Source organism: Cheilinus undulatus, linkage group 12 (genome assembly GCF_018320785.1).
Source record: "Cheilinus undulatus linkage group 12, ASM1832078v1, whole genome shotgun sequence".
Taxonomy (NCBI): Eukaryota; Metazoa; Chordata; class Actinopteri; order Labriformes; family Labridae; genus Cheilinus; species Cheilinus undulatus.
The window spans coordinates 27,800,827-27,818,155 of record NC_054876.1 but is presented as its reverse complement, the minus strand read 5'-3'; the positions used below and the strand labels follow the sequence as shown (position 1 = coordinate 27,818,155).

General features: G+C 39.0%; 1 protein-coding gene across 1 annotated transcript; it reads right to left on the bottom strand.

The window, feature by feature from the left end:
- Positions 1–1,400: 1,400 nt before the first annotated feature.
- On the bottom strand, positions 1,401–15,859 carry LOC121518859 (solute carrier family 22 member 5-like). The gene is made up of 11 exons (XM_041801525.1): positions 15,653–15,859; positions 15,163–15,345; positions 5,926–6,029; positions 5,640–5,794; positions 5,333–5,504; positions 5,117–5,243; positions 4,861–4,961; positions 4,504–4,718; positions 4,213–4,395; positions 3,991–4,126; positions 1,401–2,808 (listed from the first exon to the last, which is right to left on the bottom strand). Exons 1-11 carry the CDS (start codon positions 15,857–15,859, stop codon positions 2,739–2,741), a joined length of 1,653 nt encoding a protein of 550 aa, XP_041657459.1. The 3' UTR covers positions 1,401–2,738.
- Positions 15,860–17,329: the final 1,470 nt, after the last annotated feature.

Genomic DNA, 17,329 nt, shown 5'->3' with positions numbered 1-17,329 from the left:
AGATTACGACAAAGAAAAATGGAGGAAATTGTATTTGGCTTACTAGCTCATAAAACCTCTATTGTTACTCATTGTGAACAAAGCTGAGTAATGATTGATCATTTGTTGTCCTGGGAGGACCTGCATAGAGCTGCACCAAAGGATTGATATCCTTCGTCAAATCAGATCTTTTGGCGCGAGTGGAGGTATTCTTGTTTGTTTTGCTCTTCTTCGGGTCTCACAGTCCATCAGTGTAGCACTACATACCGTACTTTAAACCTCAACTACTCTATCAAACACAAATCTGCACAGAGATTGTGGACCAATCACTGACCAGTGAGTCCAGAGACTCTATTAAGCAGCCTGCAATAAAACATGTCGGGCTGGCCAACAGCATAGTCTCAGTCCCTTACTAGTCTGCACAATGAAGATGAACTACTGCTATCAAACCTGATAAAAACAGGGCCCCATGTTCTAACATGGTTGGACTGAAGCACTTTTTAGTACATCAGTGTAAGTTGAAGGCCTCTGAATATTTGGTCTGTGAATTTTATTGTCAGATATCTCTTGGTATTTTGAATTAGAATCATCTTCACTGGCAAAGTACGCTTAGGCAACAAAGAATTTGACTGTGGCTGATGAGTGGGCATCAGAGGGAAACTGAAACTGTTTCTGTTGTTTTGGCATGACCTGCATCGGCGGAGCTAGGGGGTGGCTACTGGGGCTTAAGCCCCGGATGTTTCATTAAAGCCCCGAACCTTTTTGGTCTCGGAGCGACTCGCTCCTCCGTTAAGTTATTGATTGTGCATGAATTGGGGATGAAGTGAGTGCTCTTCACCTCAATATGCAATCTTCGGTAAAAGCCGAGGCTGCGGTAGTGAAACCAAAGTTGAATGAAGAAATGTTCAGCGTAGAGGACAGCAGATGGTCAGAATACAGGTAAAGTTTGTAAAATCTGATTTAGCAGGCAGCCAACATACAGCACGTTCATTCAGCCTGAGCTCACAGCTCACTCACGTGTGTCTGCCTGTGTCTGTGCTGTTTCAGTCAGACTCACCACTCTGATTAAAGCTAAAACACAGACACGTCCGTCACATGAACCAGTTCGATTATAGAGCTATAACTGAGAAAACAAATATGCATCCTCCACGTTCCTGACAAAACTCCTTTCTGAAAGTTTTTCTTCGAGTTCTGAACATGTTTGATAATCAGTGATCTGATCCTGTTAACTGTGAGTCTGCGCAGTGATGCCGGTGACCCTGGGTCAGTCCGTCACACACGCACTGAGCTCAGCAGAGATGTTAAATACAGTCTAACTCATTTATTTGGAGAAAAATCTCTCTCAAAAAATAAAATAAACAAATAACCAAACAAACCAAAAAGATAACTTTATTATCATTTTGAACAAAACTCTTGGCATATACTTTAACATTTGGTTACAGCTGTGTTTAAAACACTGTAGTCAGACATGAACCATATAGAATAAAGGATGATCTAAAAGAGGGAGATTAAACTTCTACTCATGATTTGGCCTGGGTCGACTGTTTACTGTGTTTCTGCTGAAGTGTGAGCTGACTGTAGACTGGAGAGGTTAAAATCAGACAGAAACACTAACTTTTTTACTCTTTAAAATATTGGCAATTCTGAAAATCTGACAGGATTTGGTCTCTCATTTATCTGGGATATTATGCAGATAAATATTATGTGGCTTTTAGACTCCAGAAGATGGTTTGATTTTGTGTTTCGTCTGACCTTATTGACTCCATCATGTGGAAACAGTTAACTTTAGAATTTTTCTGCAATTCATAGCTAATTTAGCCACTTCATTTTTAGTAAGAAAAAAAAAAAACGCAAAACACACCGAAATATAGGAAATCAAGCTTTTGAAGGTCAAAGATTTCTGGGGGAGGAATGCCAGAGGATGAAAACATCCGGGGCTTAAGCCCCAGTAGCCACCCCCTAGCTCCACCGATGATCACAGCATCAAAGCCCTTGGCGCTGCGTAAAATACGCACGAATGGATGAAGAGACCAGCCACTTTTCAGTTATTTTGGAGGGAAATTTGAGCTTTCATGTGCCGAACAGCTACTCTGTAACAAGTCTAAATCATAAGGGCTAACTGACAAGCACTTTCAGAGTGAAGCATTAGTTGTGACACTGATAAATTCAACCCGCCATCGTGGCCAGTTAAAGTCACGCTGCTAACCGCCACGGCCGAAATCCAACCGCATTTGGCTAGTTGGCAGGTGTCAATGTCAAGCCCTGTTACGAGGCAGATAACTGGGCAGAAATCACAAATCTGTCCATGTTGTCACTGGATTTGTGAAATGATGCAACTTAAACAGGACAAAGAAACTTAACATTAATTCGAACAATGCAATGGTGCCTTCAAATAACTCATCAGGAGTTTTCTTATTTTGTTAACACTGTGAAAGGAACAGTGTGACAAATGATAGTCTTATACTTATCAATGCAATTTTACCGATGATATTTTAATAAATGATGCATTTTCTAAAAAAACACAACTGCATTTTTCATTACATATTTACTTAAATGTTTTAAAGTGCATTGTTATTATTTTGTATACATTGCTGATTCATGAAGCCACACAGAGAATTCAAGCACATTTAATCAACTCCTAAATGGTCAACTGTTGAAATACATATCCATGTCAATCTTTCATTGCATGTCTGTTTAATCATATTACATTTTCAAATTAATTACAACATATTCCAGTTATTTTGGAACATCTTAGACAATCAAAGTTTAGTTTCAGAAAGTACCCCAGGTTTTGATTGTTGTTTCATAGCGATGAGTGGCCATTTCAAGCTGTTTGAGGGAAAAAAAGGAAAAACATTTAAAAGAGGAAAACTGAAATAAATTGCATTTTTAAAAATATTTTTCCCCCACTGCTAACAATTTAAGAATCAATTTATGATTGAGATTATAAGAATGACAAGGAGACACTGTTTATGCCTGTAATAAAGGAATACTTGTGACATTTTTGTTGTCTTTTATTGTCTCACAAATCAGAGTCAGCTAGGACTTAAAAGCAATACAATATATCAGTTTTTATAAGATGTGATCAGTGGTAAGTGTGACAACACTGGGCAATTCATAGTTACTGTATATGAACTTGGGATTAATTTATGATCACGGAAATTAACTTGAAAAGTGACAAAATATCAATGAAGTGAAAAATTCAAAACAACAAGTTCTTTATTAGGTACCGCACAAAGTTGCAAAAGTTTAAAATACATATTTTCTAGGCTGATGAAAATAATTTATTTTTAATTTACTTTGTTATGGGACTTGAAGTCATGATTTAAAGACTAGCACGATACTTTGACTTACCTTTTCTAAAGGGTCTGAATATTTTCTGAATCCACTGTTTATCCCATCATATTCATTTTTTGTTCTAATTAATCCACACTGGCAGTATGATGATAAAAAAGATATAACTGACTACAATGTTTTAAATGGGGTGTCAGTTCATTAATCATAAAAGGATTCTGAACTAAGGTTATAAAGGTTTGGGACTTCTCATTAGTTTTAATTTGTATGTAGTTTGTATCTTTTGTTTATAGATTTCAGTTTAGTTTTTAGTAGGTTTTTCCTGCAGGTTTCTTAGTTTGTTTAGTTTTAATTTTGAAAAAATACTTTGTTTTAGTTTAGTTTTTATTAGTTTTAGTGTTAGTTTTTCTGACACCTGTCAAGGGTCAGACCCAAAAAAGCTCTTCACTTTTAATTTTTTGATTCAATTTTTGTTTGTATAAAACTCAAGTCCTACAATTTCCATTATGTGAAGTCTTCTGCAATCAAATCAGGTCACTTTACTCTCTCCGGTCCTGGGTGTTTATGTCAGACAGTCTTCTGCTGCCAAAGACTAAACTAAGGAGATTTTGTCTTTAACTTTATTTCATTTTCGTTAGTTTTGTCAGCACAAACCTAGACAGTTTAAAAAATGAAACTTCAGGGAAAGTTTTTCAACATATTCTTCATGTTACCCACCGTTTTCTCTTGTGCATCTGTTCAATCGTTTCAGGGAGGGGTAGTTTAAAGCTCTCTGGCAGGAAGAGGGCAGCAAAGGCAGACACAGCACACAGAGTCCCCAACAATATATATGGAAGGTACTTAAAGTATACACCTGTACAAAGAGAAATAAAATGACAGAGGCCTGAGTAGAGACAAAAGATGCTTTGGGGATGGACAAATAGAAGTTGGTTTACTTACTCAGCTGTAAAAGAAAAGGTGCAATACAGCTGCCAACTCTAGAAACAGTAGTACATGTTCCAGTCGCTGTGTTTCTGATCACTGTTGGGTAAAGCTCTGCTGTGTAGACAAACATCAGGGATGTACCACTGGTAATACTAAATTTTCCCAGCATCTCCAGTGCAACAGACAGACTAAGTAAACCTGAAAATTAAGAGATGACTTATTGTGAAAACTCGGATAAATCTTTATTAGTTTTGGGGTGTTTATGTAGAAATGCACAGTATCTTGATGTAACATAACACTGCTTACTTTTTGGTATCAGCTGAATCAGGCACAGTGAGACTCCCCCAAAGAGCAAGATGCAGATGGTAGATACTCGTCGAGGAATGTATCGTAGTGCAAACCAGCTGGAAATGTAAGCTGGAACCTCTACAATGGCTGAAATGAAGCAGCTGAGAAAGGGGTCAGCATGAAGTCGGGATGTGTTGAGGGACAGGCCATAGTATCCAAGACTCAAGGAGAACCTGGGGAGATAAATACATTTGCATATTAGAAAAAATACGTATTTAACTTTTACATAGAGACTAATTAAACAACTTCCATTAAAGCCTAAAACTCTCTCACTGTATTGATTTGGTGACTGAAGAGCCGTTACTAGGTCCTTACCACAGTAAGCACAGAATCACAGTTGTGTTTCTGATGTTTTTTGTCTTCAGAAGACTAAAAATGTTGTGATGTTCCTTCGGGAGTGTCATTATCCCATCAGCCTGCAAGATACAAAATCTCGGTCTCACTTTATTAGAGCTTGTTAGACAGTCATCCCCCGAGACCCTCAAACTGACCTTCTTGGTGAACTCTACAAACAATGTTAATGTTCAGGCACATGACGAAATTATTAAAATCAAATTAAACTTAAAAGTGCGCTACTTTCCTCAAAAATGACCAGTGGAGCCTGAACTTTGTTCCACCTAGCAGCCTTTCTCACTATGGCCTCGGCCTCCTCCACTCTCCCCTGACTGAGCAGCCATCTGGGAGACTCTGGGATGATCCTGCCATGGTCACAAAAGTGTGTTTCAAGAACATACCAACATTTACCATAAATAAAGTTTGATAATTCGTGGTTAAGAGAACAACCTACCACCAGAGAGGGAGGTAAGCCAGTCCAGGCACAGACAAAGCCAACAGGAGAGATTTCCAGTTCCTTAAATAATAAGCAAAGAGTGGCAGCATCATGTAGCCACAAGCAAAGCCCAGGCATACACCCATTGATGAAAATAACACCCTCACATTGCCAGTCAAAATTTCAGTTCCTGCGTACAAAGAGAAATTAATTTTAGAGGTGGCTGGGAGAAGTTGTAAATACACTGAAAGAAACAAGACTGGTGTGCAAAATTCCTCAGTATTTTTAAGTGTCATTTATTGGAACATGACTATAAGACATTTACCGAGCACAAATCCAGACAGATAGTTGGAGATTTGTCCCATTCCACCAATGAAGGTGAGGACACACAGAACTTCCCAAGACGGGGAGAAGATTTGAACAAATGTAAAGACAGTCTGAAGTGCCATGGTTGCAAAGAGAACAGGTTTTCTCCCAAACCTAGAATCAATGAAAAAAGTCACAGAAGAACAAATAAGATAAAATTTTAAATCTGCCAAGAACATAGAATAGAGGATCCCACTTTTGATTTGAGCATTTAAAAAGATGATATTGCACCAATAAAGCTTTACATGTCTGAGAGCTGTCCTGAGATGAATGATCCAATAAGAACTCCCAGGAAGAAGATGGTGGAGATGAACGGCTGCTTCCACTGCTCACTGCACACCAAATCAAACTGGAAATTCATGCATAAATATTTAGACAAATACTTGTGAAATCTTTGTCCTGTACTGTTTGGTTTTATGTAAAAGCAGCTCCTTTATCATTCTATTTACCTTTTGTTTGACTTTATCCTATTTAAAGTTAAAATACAAATGGTAACACTTACTATAAACCAACCTCTTATAATGCATTATAACAACATTCATAATGCATTATAAATGTATTCATAATGCATTATAACAGCTGCTGTAAGTCATTATAAGCAGTCAAACAGTGTTTACAAGCAGTTATTATATGCTGTTATGAAAGAATGATTTATAATGCATTATAACTTACTGCGTAAATTCTGGGTTTCATAATGCATTATAACTCCCCCAACTTTGTCCAGGCATAGATGTTCATAGAAAACTGATCAATGCATCATAAAAAGTTATGATTTCTGTGATTCTCATATTGAGTAATGAGTTATTGATACTTGTAACATGCAATAGCATGACTTTGGTGGCTGTAAGTAAAGTGACAGCCCTGTATGAGGTTACTACTAATTATAAGATCTTTTGACACATTTATAACAACCTATAAGCAGTATTTGGTGATTGTAAGTAAAGTGTGAAACTAAAATACATCATAAACAAACAATTGCTTTATAGATAGAAAGTTTATTGTCATCGCATGGTAAAACAACAAAATTTCATTTGGCAGTCTCCTCTGTAGCAGTAAACAATATTTAAAAAATTGATAAATAGCTAATAGTTATGAACACCAAGTGCAGTCCCAAGAGGTCCACGAGTCAGGTGTCCGGTCCTCTGTATATATGTATGGTTTACTAGCTTAGCTAGCTAGTCCGGAGCCTACTAGCACTACGACTAGGTCCAGAATGTTTTCGTGCAGCCAGCTCTCTGTTATTATCAAGACACGGTCAGCCAAGCGGTGGTTAAAAATCCACATCCTTATGTCGCCCATCTCGTTGGTGAGAGAGTGGGCATCTGCGATAAAAAAGTGTTTGGTGCAGCAGGTTTGTGTGGCCCCTCTTAGCCTAGCCTGCAGCCCGGCTCGTTTGCCCCGCCTCCTCCCCACCTGGCTGTAGGTGGTGTGCTGCCCTGCGTCACTAATGCCGGCCTCACACGGAGGACTTTGCAAAAACTTTTCAAAGACTCTAAAAAGACTGATACCTGAGATCCTCTCACATCTAAAGACACTTAAACAGCAATCCGTTGAGCTTTTAGTCTCAGACTAAGATTTTGCAAAGACTGGTGGTCAATAACTACAATGACTCCTTTGAGATTAATTCCCATCATGCATCTGTTGGATATTCACAATAGTATTTTTTTTTTAGCTTTTACTTTGAAAATCTCAGTGGCGGTTGACTGAACCTGTCATGTCAGCCTGGAGTGAATTGACAGACAAACACACAGGTGCAGAGATCTGGCTGCAGCTGTGAGCAGAAAAGTGTTTCAATCTCGGGAGTTCCAGCATTAATTTTGGCAGCTATTTGAATTAGGGCCCAAGCACCGCCCCGACCTTGGAGCAAGGACCCTATTGTATTTCGTTTGTCCAAAAAATTATTTTTCCGACACTTCGTGTTCAATTTAGGGGTTCTTAAACCCCCTAAAAAGTCCTGGATTTTTGCTCATCTCATCAGGACCCGCAAAAAAATTCGTATTCTGGTGTTGCCAGACTTCACCCTCCAAAAAGGGGGCGCCAAAACCAACAAATCAGGAGCCCTGCCCACAAGTTTGTCTGACATGCATGAAAATCAGTACACATATGTATTATGACTAGATGAACAAAAAATCCTCTTGGGGCCATCCTCTAAAATGCACAGGAAGTGATATAATCAGCAAAAAATTGTCATTTTTGCCCATTTTTGGCAAATATGCAGTACTCGCATTTGAACAAACTCTGCCTAGAGGCTTATATGATTGACTCCAGAGTGGTTTCTCCTGAAAGTAGACAAGATGGAGATCTTAATTTGTACAAATGGTGAGTTTTTGACAGGGGGCTTGGCTGTTATAAGGCACCAAACTTCAACGAGTTTTTTCACCATTTTTCTCTGAAAAAATGGTGTAAAAACAACAATTATTGTCCATAACTTTTGAGCGCTTACAGTAATCATCACCAAACTTCTCACAGATGATCACCCATGGAGGCTATATCAAATAGTGCACCAGGGTTGCCAGGTCTGTGTGACAAAACCAGCCCAATGGCTGATAGAAACTAGCCCAAAACCAGCCCAATGCTGAAATTCAAAATAATACAGTTAAAACCTCTGCCATTCTGCATATATTGCTTGAGTGCCTGCAGACATTCTGCTTTTCTGTGGGTGGCATGTATGTCTGTGTGCTATGTTCCATGTTTTCCTGCCTCTCTGCAGGTTGTTTTAGTTGTACTTGCGTGTAAATAGAGTAGTTTTTCTGCTACAGATATTAAATACTCATACACAAGACACAGGGGCGCAACTACCTACTTTCTGAGGGGTATGCAGATGCATCACAATGTTACAATGTATATGTTACATTAAGGTCAGTATCTTCACCTATTATGGCTTGGTGGGCTTGAGTTTACCATGTTATGCTCTCAGAAGATTTATAGAGCATTCAGTATCTTTGAGATTAGACTAGAAAATTTTCTGGACATTATCTGTTGTGTTTTTTGGGTTGTTGACATGAACAAAGATTTGGATAAAAAAAAGTATTGTTGTTCACTCATGTTGATAAGGGTATTTAAATCTTGAGAAATAGTCCTGTAAGGGGCATTTAGAACAGAAAAAAAGTGTCATTAATTTGCGATTAATCACGAGTTAAATATGGAATTTGTGAGATTAATCGCGATTAAAATTTTTTATCTATTGACAGCCCTCATGTAAAGCAATAAAACTTGGCAGACAAGTTTTCATTAGCATGCTGAGATAATTGATGGGATGTTTGTCGCTGGGCGTGGCCCATTGCCTCAATAGCACCCCCTACAAATGTTCAAAAATCCAGGCCCCTGAGCTGGTTCGACCCAGGCTTATGAATTTTGGTGTGCTTATAGGTCATCTTCAGACCTACAAAAAAAGTCTTGTGGACCCATATCGTAACTCAAACAGGAAGTCGGCCATTTTCATTTTTTAATTTAGCTTTTCATAAATTTAGGGGTCGTATTTGAACGAACTCGTCTGAGCGATTTTATCTTACTGACTCCAGATTTTTTTTTCTCAAACTAGACAACCTTGAGACCCCAGGTTGTGCTCCGCGTGAGTTTTCGCCAAAGGGTGGTGACGTTATCAGTGCCCAAATTTTTCTGCATTTACTATATTTTTTGCTGTGAAATTACACCATTATTGCCTTATAACTTTTCAGCATTTAATTCAATCATCACCAAACTTCACAAGAATAATTTCACAATGGTCCTGAATACAACTATGCATCAATATCATCGTTTTGTCACAGCGCCCCCTTCTGCCAGGTGAACATTTACACCATTCATTTTTCATGTTTGTTTTATGGGTTGCCACAAACAAATTCACCAAAAATACACCATTCATCCAAGGCCTATGATTTTTGTTCTGCACATGGATCATCATCAGAGCAACAAAAAAGCCTTTTGGACCCATGCCAAAATCCCAACAGGAAATCCACCAGCTCCGCCCCAATTTCTAAATAAGGCAATGTCTTGGACAATTAAAAAATGAAAACTGATGCAACTTTGGGGGATATCATTCTGTGGTCTTCAAATCATTATGGCAACACAACAGTATCACATTGAACACGCCAACGTGAAAACAGCTCATTGTGGCGCCCCCTACTGCCAACAGGGAGTGATACAAACGGGTCATTTCTGGATTATTCTGTCTTGAACCCATCATGCACTGGTTTTGACCTGAACTCTTCACTATCGGTCCCAACATGGACATGCTAAATTAACGGATGACCCAGTGGCCATGGCGGCCATTTTGATCCTTCCACGAGAAGGAAGTGGTTGTAACTGTCATATGAACCATCCGATTGCCTTAAAATTTCACATCTATGATAAGGGTCTGCATCTCTACAAATTTCAGTAAATGGTCCATCCCTCATCACCTCTACATGTCCACCTCCACCTTTGACATACTGCCACCTACTGTTGAGGGGAAGTACTACATCATATACAAAGTGACCCATGCTGAATTTTTTTAATGTTCTGACGCTCAAATAAGGATCGCCCTGGTCCCTTTGCCGTGCTGCAGCACACAGCACGGGTTCGACTACACCCCGCTATTGCAACTCAGTGGAGGTTGCGCCACACGCCGAGTTGCACTGGGGTGTGAGGGCCCTCCAGTGCTGCTTGCAGCCCTAGTTTCAGTTTTAGTCTTTAACTGAAATGCATTTTAGTTTTAGTTAATTTTAGTCTGTCCTTTTTAGTTGTAGTCCGGTTTTAGTCGATGAAAACTTAAAACATTTTAGTCTAATTTTAGTCCATAAAAAGTCCTGACATTTAAGTCTTTACTTTTGTATTTGTATTTTATTTATTTTCAGTATGGGACAGTTCGTATTAATGACCTTTAACACGTAAATATATATTATAGCCATATGGCTAATTTCCATCTCGAGTTCCATTGGCAGGTTAAAAGAAAGAACAGAGACAAGCATTTATTTATTTTTTTGCCTAAATTTGGTACTAAATCATGGTAGTGTGTTTTTGCTTTCTACAGCTGAGAGGCAGAATAGATACAGATGTATTGTTGTTCTACACATTCACCCACAGTGGAGAAATATCAGGATTTTGAATGTCCAACAGAAACAAAATTACATTTTTGTCTAGTTTCAGTCATCTTGATGAAAACTAAACTTAGTTTTTGTCAGTTTTAGTCATCACAGATCTATTTTTGTTAGTCTTAGTCTAGTTTTTGTCATGGAAGAAAAAAGCTGTCTACAAACATTTTTAGTCACAGTTTTAGTTGATGAAATTAACACTGTTGAGTTCCGAGCAGACATTCAGTGACTCTAGATTGATCTACACTCAGGTTGATATTTTGAAGAATTGAGTGAATTAAAGTGCTTATGCACAACGCCGGCTCCCATTGGTCGTGGACGATGGTCACATCACAGAGAAACATAATTTGCATATGTAACGCCAAGACGGAAGAAAGACTCGCAGCTCTAATATTATGCATTGCTGTGGCATTAAACTTACATCACACATCAATCATGTCTTCTACTTTATACTACAAGACCTATTTTTCTAAAAGTATTTACTGTGATTTTTATGATAATATATATATTAAAGTAAAATCAGTAACTCTAATATTATACATTGTAGTGACATTAAACTGACACATTAATCATCTTCTCTACTTAACCACAACTACAAGACTTAATTTTAAGTCCTGTCAAGTAATGTTCAGGTTCCCCTTAATATCAGATAACATAATTTATTTTTATCATGAATAATTCCAACAATATAACTGTTTTTAATCAGTTCTGGTAGAAATGGACATTTTCAGGCCCCAAGCTTTGATTATGTGCTCCAACAAACTAAATGCAGACCAATGTTAAATTTGTTAAGACCTCAAAAAATCTTGAAAAAAAATCAGCAAAACTGAAAAGAGCTTTGGTAGCTCATTTAAGTTCAATTTCTCACCACGTAACAATACATCACCACACATACTTCATCAAAATTGGTTCAGATTTACTTGTGTGATGGCAAATCACTACCTAACACTTCTGTATGCCAACAGATAACATCTGCCATTGTGCCACCAACTGGTAAGACACATCATGACTTGCATGCCATGTTTCATTAGGCTATTCTTACACTTACAATAGTGCTAACAGTTTGGTAATAGTGGCTAATTGTGATCACACTGGGTGTTATTGCAATTTGCACCTGAGATTGTGACATAATATAGAAATGGTTTCATGAATCTACCATCAAGAAAAAAGCAGAATAATGATACTTTTGAAGTGAGTATTTCTCTAATCAAAACATGCAAACATTAAGTGAATTTAAAAAAAATGTAAAATGTAAAACCTGGAATTTTTATCTTACTCCTTTCAAAATAACTTATTTTCCAAAAATAAAAGTCCTTCCTTTTAAAAATAAATAGATAAAGGTAGTTCTACAAAGTGCCATTGTTGCATTATCATAAACTAAAATTATTTAATTTCACAGCCCGGCATTGGAACTGTGTTAAGATTAACTGTGCAGCACTAATTTACAATGTGTGCTCTTTCCTCTTGTAAGTAAAGGACATGACAGGAGTAGTGTTTATCTTCCTCAGTCTCACAAATATCACAGCAGCAGCCCATTTTGAGATTGCGCCACAACCCAAGTGTTTGCAAAATCCTGATGTGCATGTTGTAGCTCGCAGTCCACTGTACTGTGATTCAAAAGAGGTGTGGGTTTTGTAAATGTGATGATCCTCTGCTGAGTCATTAAAGTGACCGAATCTGTGAATATCTTTCTTAGACTGGCCTTACATCCAACGACTATCCGCCGACTTTAGAGTTGCAGACAAAATTCCAAAGTTGGAGTAAAATCATGGGAGTCTTGCAAAAGTCGCAGCTCGCTCCCGTTGTCTCAGTCCTTAGGTGTAATGTGGCCTTAAAAGATTTTTGCCATTTAAAGGCGGTATTTCCTTTGTCTTGGCGTTAAGATCAGACTCGTTTGGTATTATTTCTCAGTGACGTGACCGTTGTGAGTGTAGATCAAGCTAGAGCAGCTGAATGTCCGCTCAGAACTCCCGAGACTGAAAGACTTCTGCTCAGAACTGCAGTCAGATCTCTGCACCTGTGTGTTTGTGTGCCTTGTCTGTCAATTCACTCCAGGCTGACATGACAGGTTCAGTCAACCGCCAGTGAGATTTTCAAAGTAAAAGCCCAACCAGTTTGTTTCTGTAGTGAGACGGCTCGCGTTCTCATACGGTTCTTTTATTCTGAAGTGTTTCCAAGAAAGTTCCCTGGTTGTAGCAGTAACTTGCAAAGTTGCTTCAGTGTTTACTTTTTCTGATCGAAGTACATGCTTTAAAAACATCGGATTATAAGAGATATTAACCCAAAGGTGATCTCCATCTCCTTCTGCATCATGTTCCCTGCTAAAAAAAAAAAAATATTGTGAATATCCAACAGATGCATGATGGGAATTAATCTCAAAGGAATCGTAACCTATTCTTGTAGTTAGTGACCACCAGTCTTTGCAAAATCTTAGTCTGAGACTAAAAGCTCAACGGATTGCTGACAAATTTTCTTGAGATGTGAGAGGATCTGAGGTATCAGTCTTTTTAGAGTCTTTGAAAAGTTTTTGCAAAGTCCTCCGTGTGAGGCCGGCATCAGTGACGCAGGGCAGCACACCACCTACAGCCAGGTGGGGAGGAGGCGGGGCAAACGAGCCGGGCTGCAGGCTATGCTAAGAGGGCCCACACAAACCTACTGTACCAAACACTTTTCTCACAAATGCTCACTCTCTCGCCAATGAGATGGACGACATAAGAATGTGGATTTTTAACCACCGCTTGGCTGACCGTGTCTTGATAATAACAGAGAGCTGGCTGCACGAAAACATTCTGGACCTAATCGTAGCGCTAGTAGGCTCCGGACTAGCTAGCTGAGCTAGTAAACCATACATATATACAGAGGACCGGACACCTGACTCGTGGACCTTGTGGGACTGCACTTGGTGTTCCTAACTATTAGCTATTTTAAATAGTAAATGATAAATAGTATTTATCATTTTTATTAATATTGTTTGTTGCTACAGAAGAGACTGCCAAATGAAATTTTGTTGTTTTACCATGCAACGACAATAAACTATCTATAAAGCAATTGTTTGTTTATAACGTATTTTAGTTTCACACTTTACTTACAGTCACCAAATACTGCAGATGGTGTGGTCCTGTTGGCTTCATCAGACAGGGACCTCCAGCTCTCACTGGAACGGTTTGCGACCGAGTGTGAAGCGGCTGAATGAGATGAGATCTGAGGGAATGAGATCCTGCCCCAAGTGGAGGAGTTCAAGTATCTCGGGGTCTTGTTCACGAGTGAGGGAACAATAGAGCGGGAGATAGACAGGCGGATCGGTGCGGCGTCAGCAGTGATGCGGTCTCTGCATCGGTCTGTCATGGTGAAGAAAGAGCTGAGTCGAAAGGTGAAGCTCTCAATTTGCCAGTCAGTTTACGTTCCCACCCTCACCTATGGTCATGAGCGGTGGGTAGTGACCGAAAGAACGAGATCGCGGATACAGGCAGCTGAAATGAGTTTCCTCCGCAGGGTGTCTGGGCTCTCCCTTAGAGATAGGGTGAGAAGCTCCGCCATCCGGGAGAGACTCGGAGTAGAGCCGCTGCTCCTCCGCGTTGAAAGGAGCCAGATGAGGTGGCTCAGACATCTGGTCCTGATGCCTCCTGGACGCCTCCCTGGTGAGGTGTTTCGGGCAAGTCCCACTGGGAGGAGGCCCCAGGGAAGACCCAGGACATGCTGGAGAGACTACGTCGCTCGGCTGGCCTGGGAACGCCTCGGGATCCCCTGGGAAGAGCTGGAGGAAGTGGCTGGAGAGAGGGAAGTCTGGGCTTCCCTGCTTAGGCTGCTGCCCCCGTGACCCGATCTCGGATTCGCGGAAGAAGATGGATGGATGGATAGATGGATGGATGGATGGGCTGTTATCTATGTGCCAAAAGATCTTATAATTAGTAATATCTTTATACAGGGCTGTCACTTTACTTACAGCTACTAAAGTCATGCTATTGCATGTTACAAGTATTAATAACTCATTATTCAATATGAAAATCATAGAAATCATAACTTCGTATAATGCATTGAATTTGTTTTCTATGAACATCTATGTCTGGACAAAGTTGGGGGAGTTATAACGCATTATGAAACCCAGAATTTATAAGACGCTCTCCTTTTTTACGCATTAAGTTATAATGCATTGTAAATCATTCCTTCATAACAGCTTATAATCACTGCTTATAAACACTGTTATAAGTTGTTATGACTGCTTATAATGACTTATAACAGCTGGTATAATGCATTATGAATACATTTATGATGCATTATGAATGTTGTTACAATGCATTATAAGAGGTCGGTTCATAGAAAGTGTTACCACATAGGGCTTTAATTTCTTTTACTTTGAGACCATTGCTTAAACTACGCTAAGAAAAAAACACTCAAGTATTCATATACACTCACCTCTGAGACAACAGTGGACTCATAGATATCTTTACTATAGCTCCATCCGTCTACACAGCCCTCCTGCTCCAGCTGACTAAGGTTAACATCCCTGCCAGGTATAAAACCCTGAGCAGAGAAATTTTTAACCAAATCCAGCCGGTATCTGCTGCAACGGCTCCACTCCTGTTTCCCATCTACCAACTCATGTTCACAGAAAAACAAACTTTATTAGTCTGGAAAATGACCTATTCAGTATAAAACCCATGTAATGGAGCTACAGTTGGGCTACATGCGTTCCTTTAAATTTACAGCAGAGTAGGAAAACTTGAACAGGTATCATAAAAGTATTACTGTTCTACAAAGGAAATGAATATAATACCTGAAGAACAATAACAATAAGTCTATATTTGAGCTAGTCTCTAATTTGGAATTTGTCAGTACAGAATATGAACATTAGAACGGCCCCGGACAAAAGGGCCGCTCTCATTGAGAAAGTTTCATTTCTTACCTCGACAGGGATAATGGCATCAAGCCAGCCTTCGGTAAGATTTTCATCTGGTACTAGGCAGTGGTGACTGGGAACATCAGCAAAAAAGACGACAGAAAAAGCCCCAAATCCATTGGGTATGATGCTAGCAACAAGCACAAAGAAGACAACCCGTTGGAAGCATCCCCACTGACCCAGGAACGCTGTGGTTTCATCATAATCCTTCATTGTGTAATTATCTTGGTGTTCTCCTCTGTTGTTGCCGACTCTGTTTCTTTTCTTCACATCAGACACACCTTGGAGTGCCACATTATGCAATAATGCATGTAATAACTCATTACGTAATAATGTAATAGATTTTTAATTCATTATGTAATAAGCATTTTGCAAGCCACTAAGCGGTTAGGGTTAGGGCAAGGTAGCAGCGTATCCCCTGGAGCCCACCTTAAGTCCTAGGGTTAAGGTTAGGTGAGTAGTCTAGAGCCCTGAAGGGGGGTTAGGTTTAGGCATAAGTCACTAAGTGGTTAGAGTTAGAGCAAGGTAGTTGGGTAGGGCATACCTTGGAGCCCACACCAAGTCCTATGGTTAGGGTTATTACATAATGGGGGGTTATTACAAAATGTGGCGCTACACACCTTATTTCATATCCTCGCCAAAAACAGCAGACTTTTCTAGTCATATATCAACAACTACTATATTACAGAAAGAATAACAAACGAAAGACAAAAAATGATGCAGATGCCTTTGAAAAGGAAGTGGTGGTGTTTCCAAAAAAAAAAAAGCCAAACTATACATTTTGATTTTGACCAGTTTATTAAACAAATATACTAAAATAAAAAAAAATGACATGGAGAAAAGTTTACGTACTGAAAAGAATCATCAAATATGATCTCTGTTGGTAAAATACTCTGCAGTTTATCATAGTGGATCGTCCAGGGGTACCAGTGTTCTTGGGGCTTTGTTTCCAGGGATGCATGGACACTTCATTCTGTTATTACAAGGGAAAGAGAAAAAAACATAAATGTTGTTTATTGTCCTCACATTTCTTTGAAGATGTTGAATTCACTAACGAAGTAGCTGCTTCCACTACAGCGGCAAGTATAATGTTTTCAGATCATGTTAGACCATCTATTGACATGTTTTACTGAAAGTCAGGATTGCACAGATTAGGCCTTGGATTCAAAGGAGCCCCTGTTTGAAAACAGTGCCATGACTAGCTACAGTACTACACCTGTAACCTGCAGTGCTTCTTTAAAGCTTGATTCTTCAATCTGCAAACAAATTTGCTCCCGAGCAGCAGAGAACAAATCTTATCATCAAATCACTGCTGAGCATGGTAAACACTTACATATAAAAAGATTGGAAGAGCTGTTAAAACTGTCAATGTATCACCCCGGTCGCCCTTGAGGTTTAAGTGCTTTAAGTAATCTCATTCTCAAAGTATTCACTTTATTGCCTTTGATCTGCTTGCTCAATCAATCAATCAACTTTTATTTGTAGAGTCCTTTACAACACATAAAGTGACCAAAGTGCTTTCCAATAAAATCAAAACATATGAGTAGGAATAATAAAACAATATAAAACCAATAAAAACTACAATAAAACAAATACAAGTAATGTGTCACGAATGAATGTTAAAAGCCAGTTTGAAAAAATAGGTTTTAAGTCTGGATTTAAAAAGACCAAAACCTGTCATAG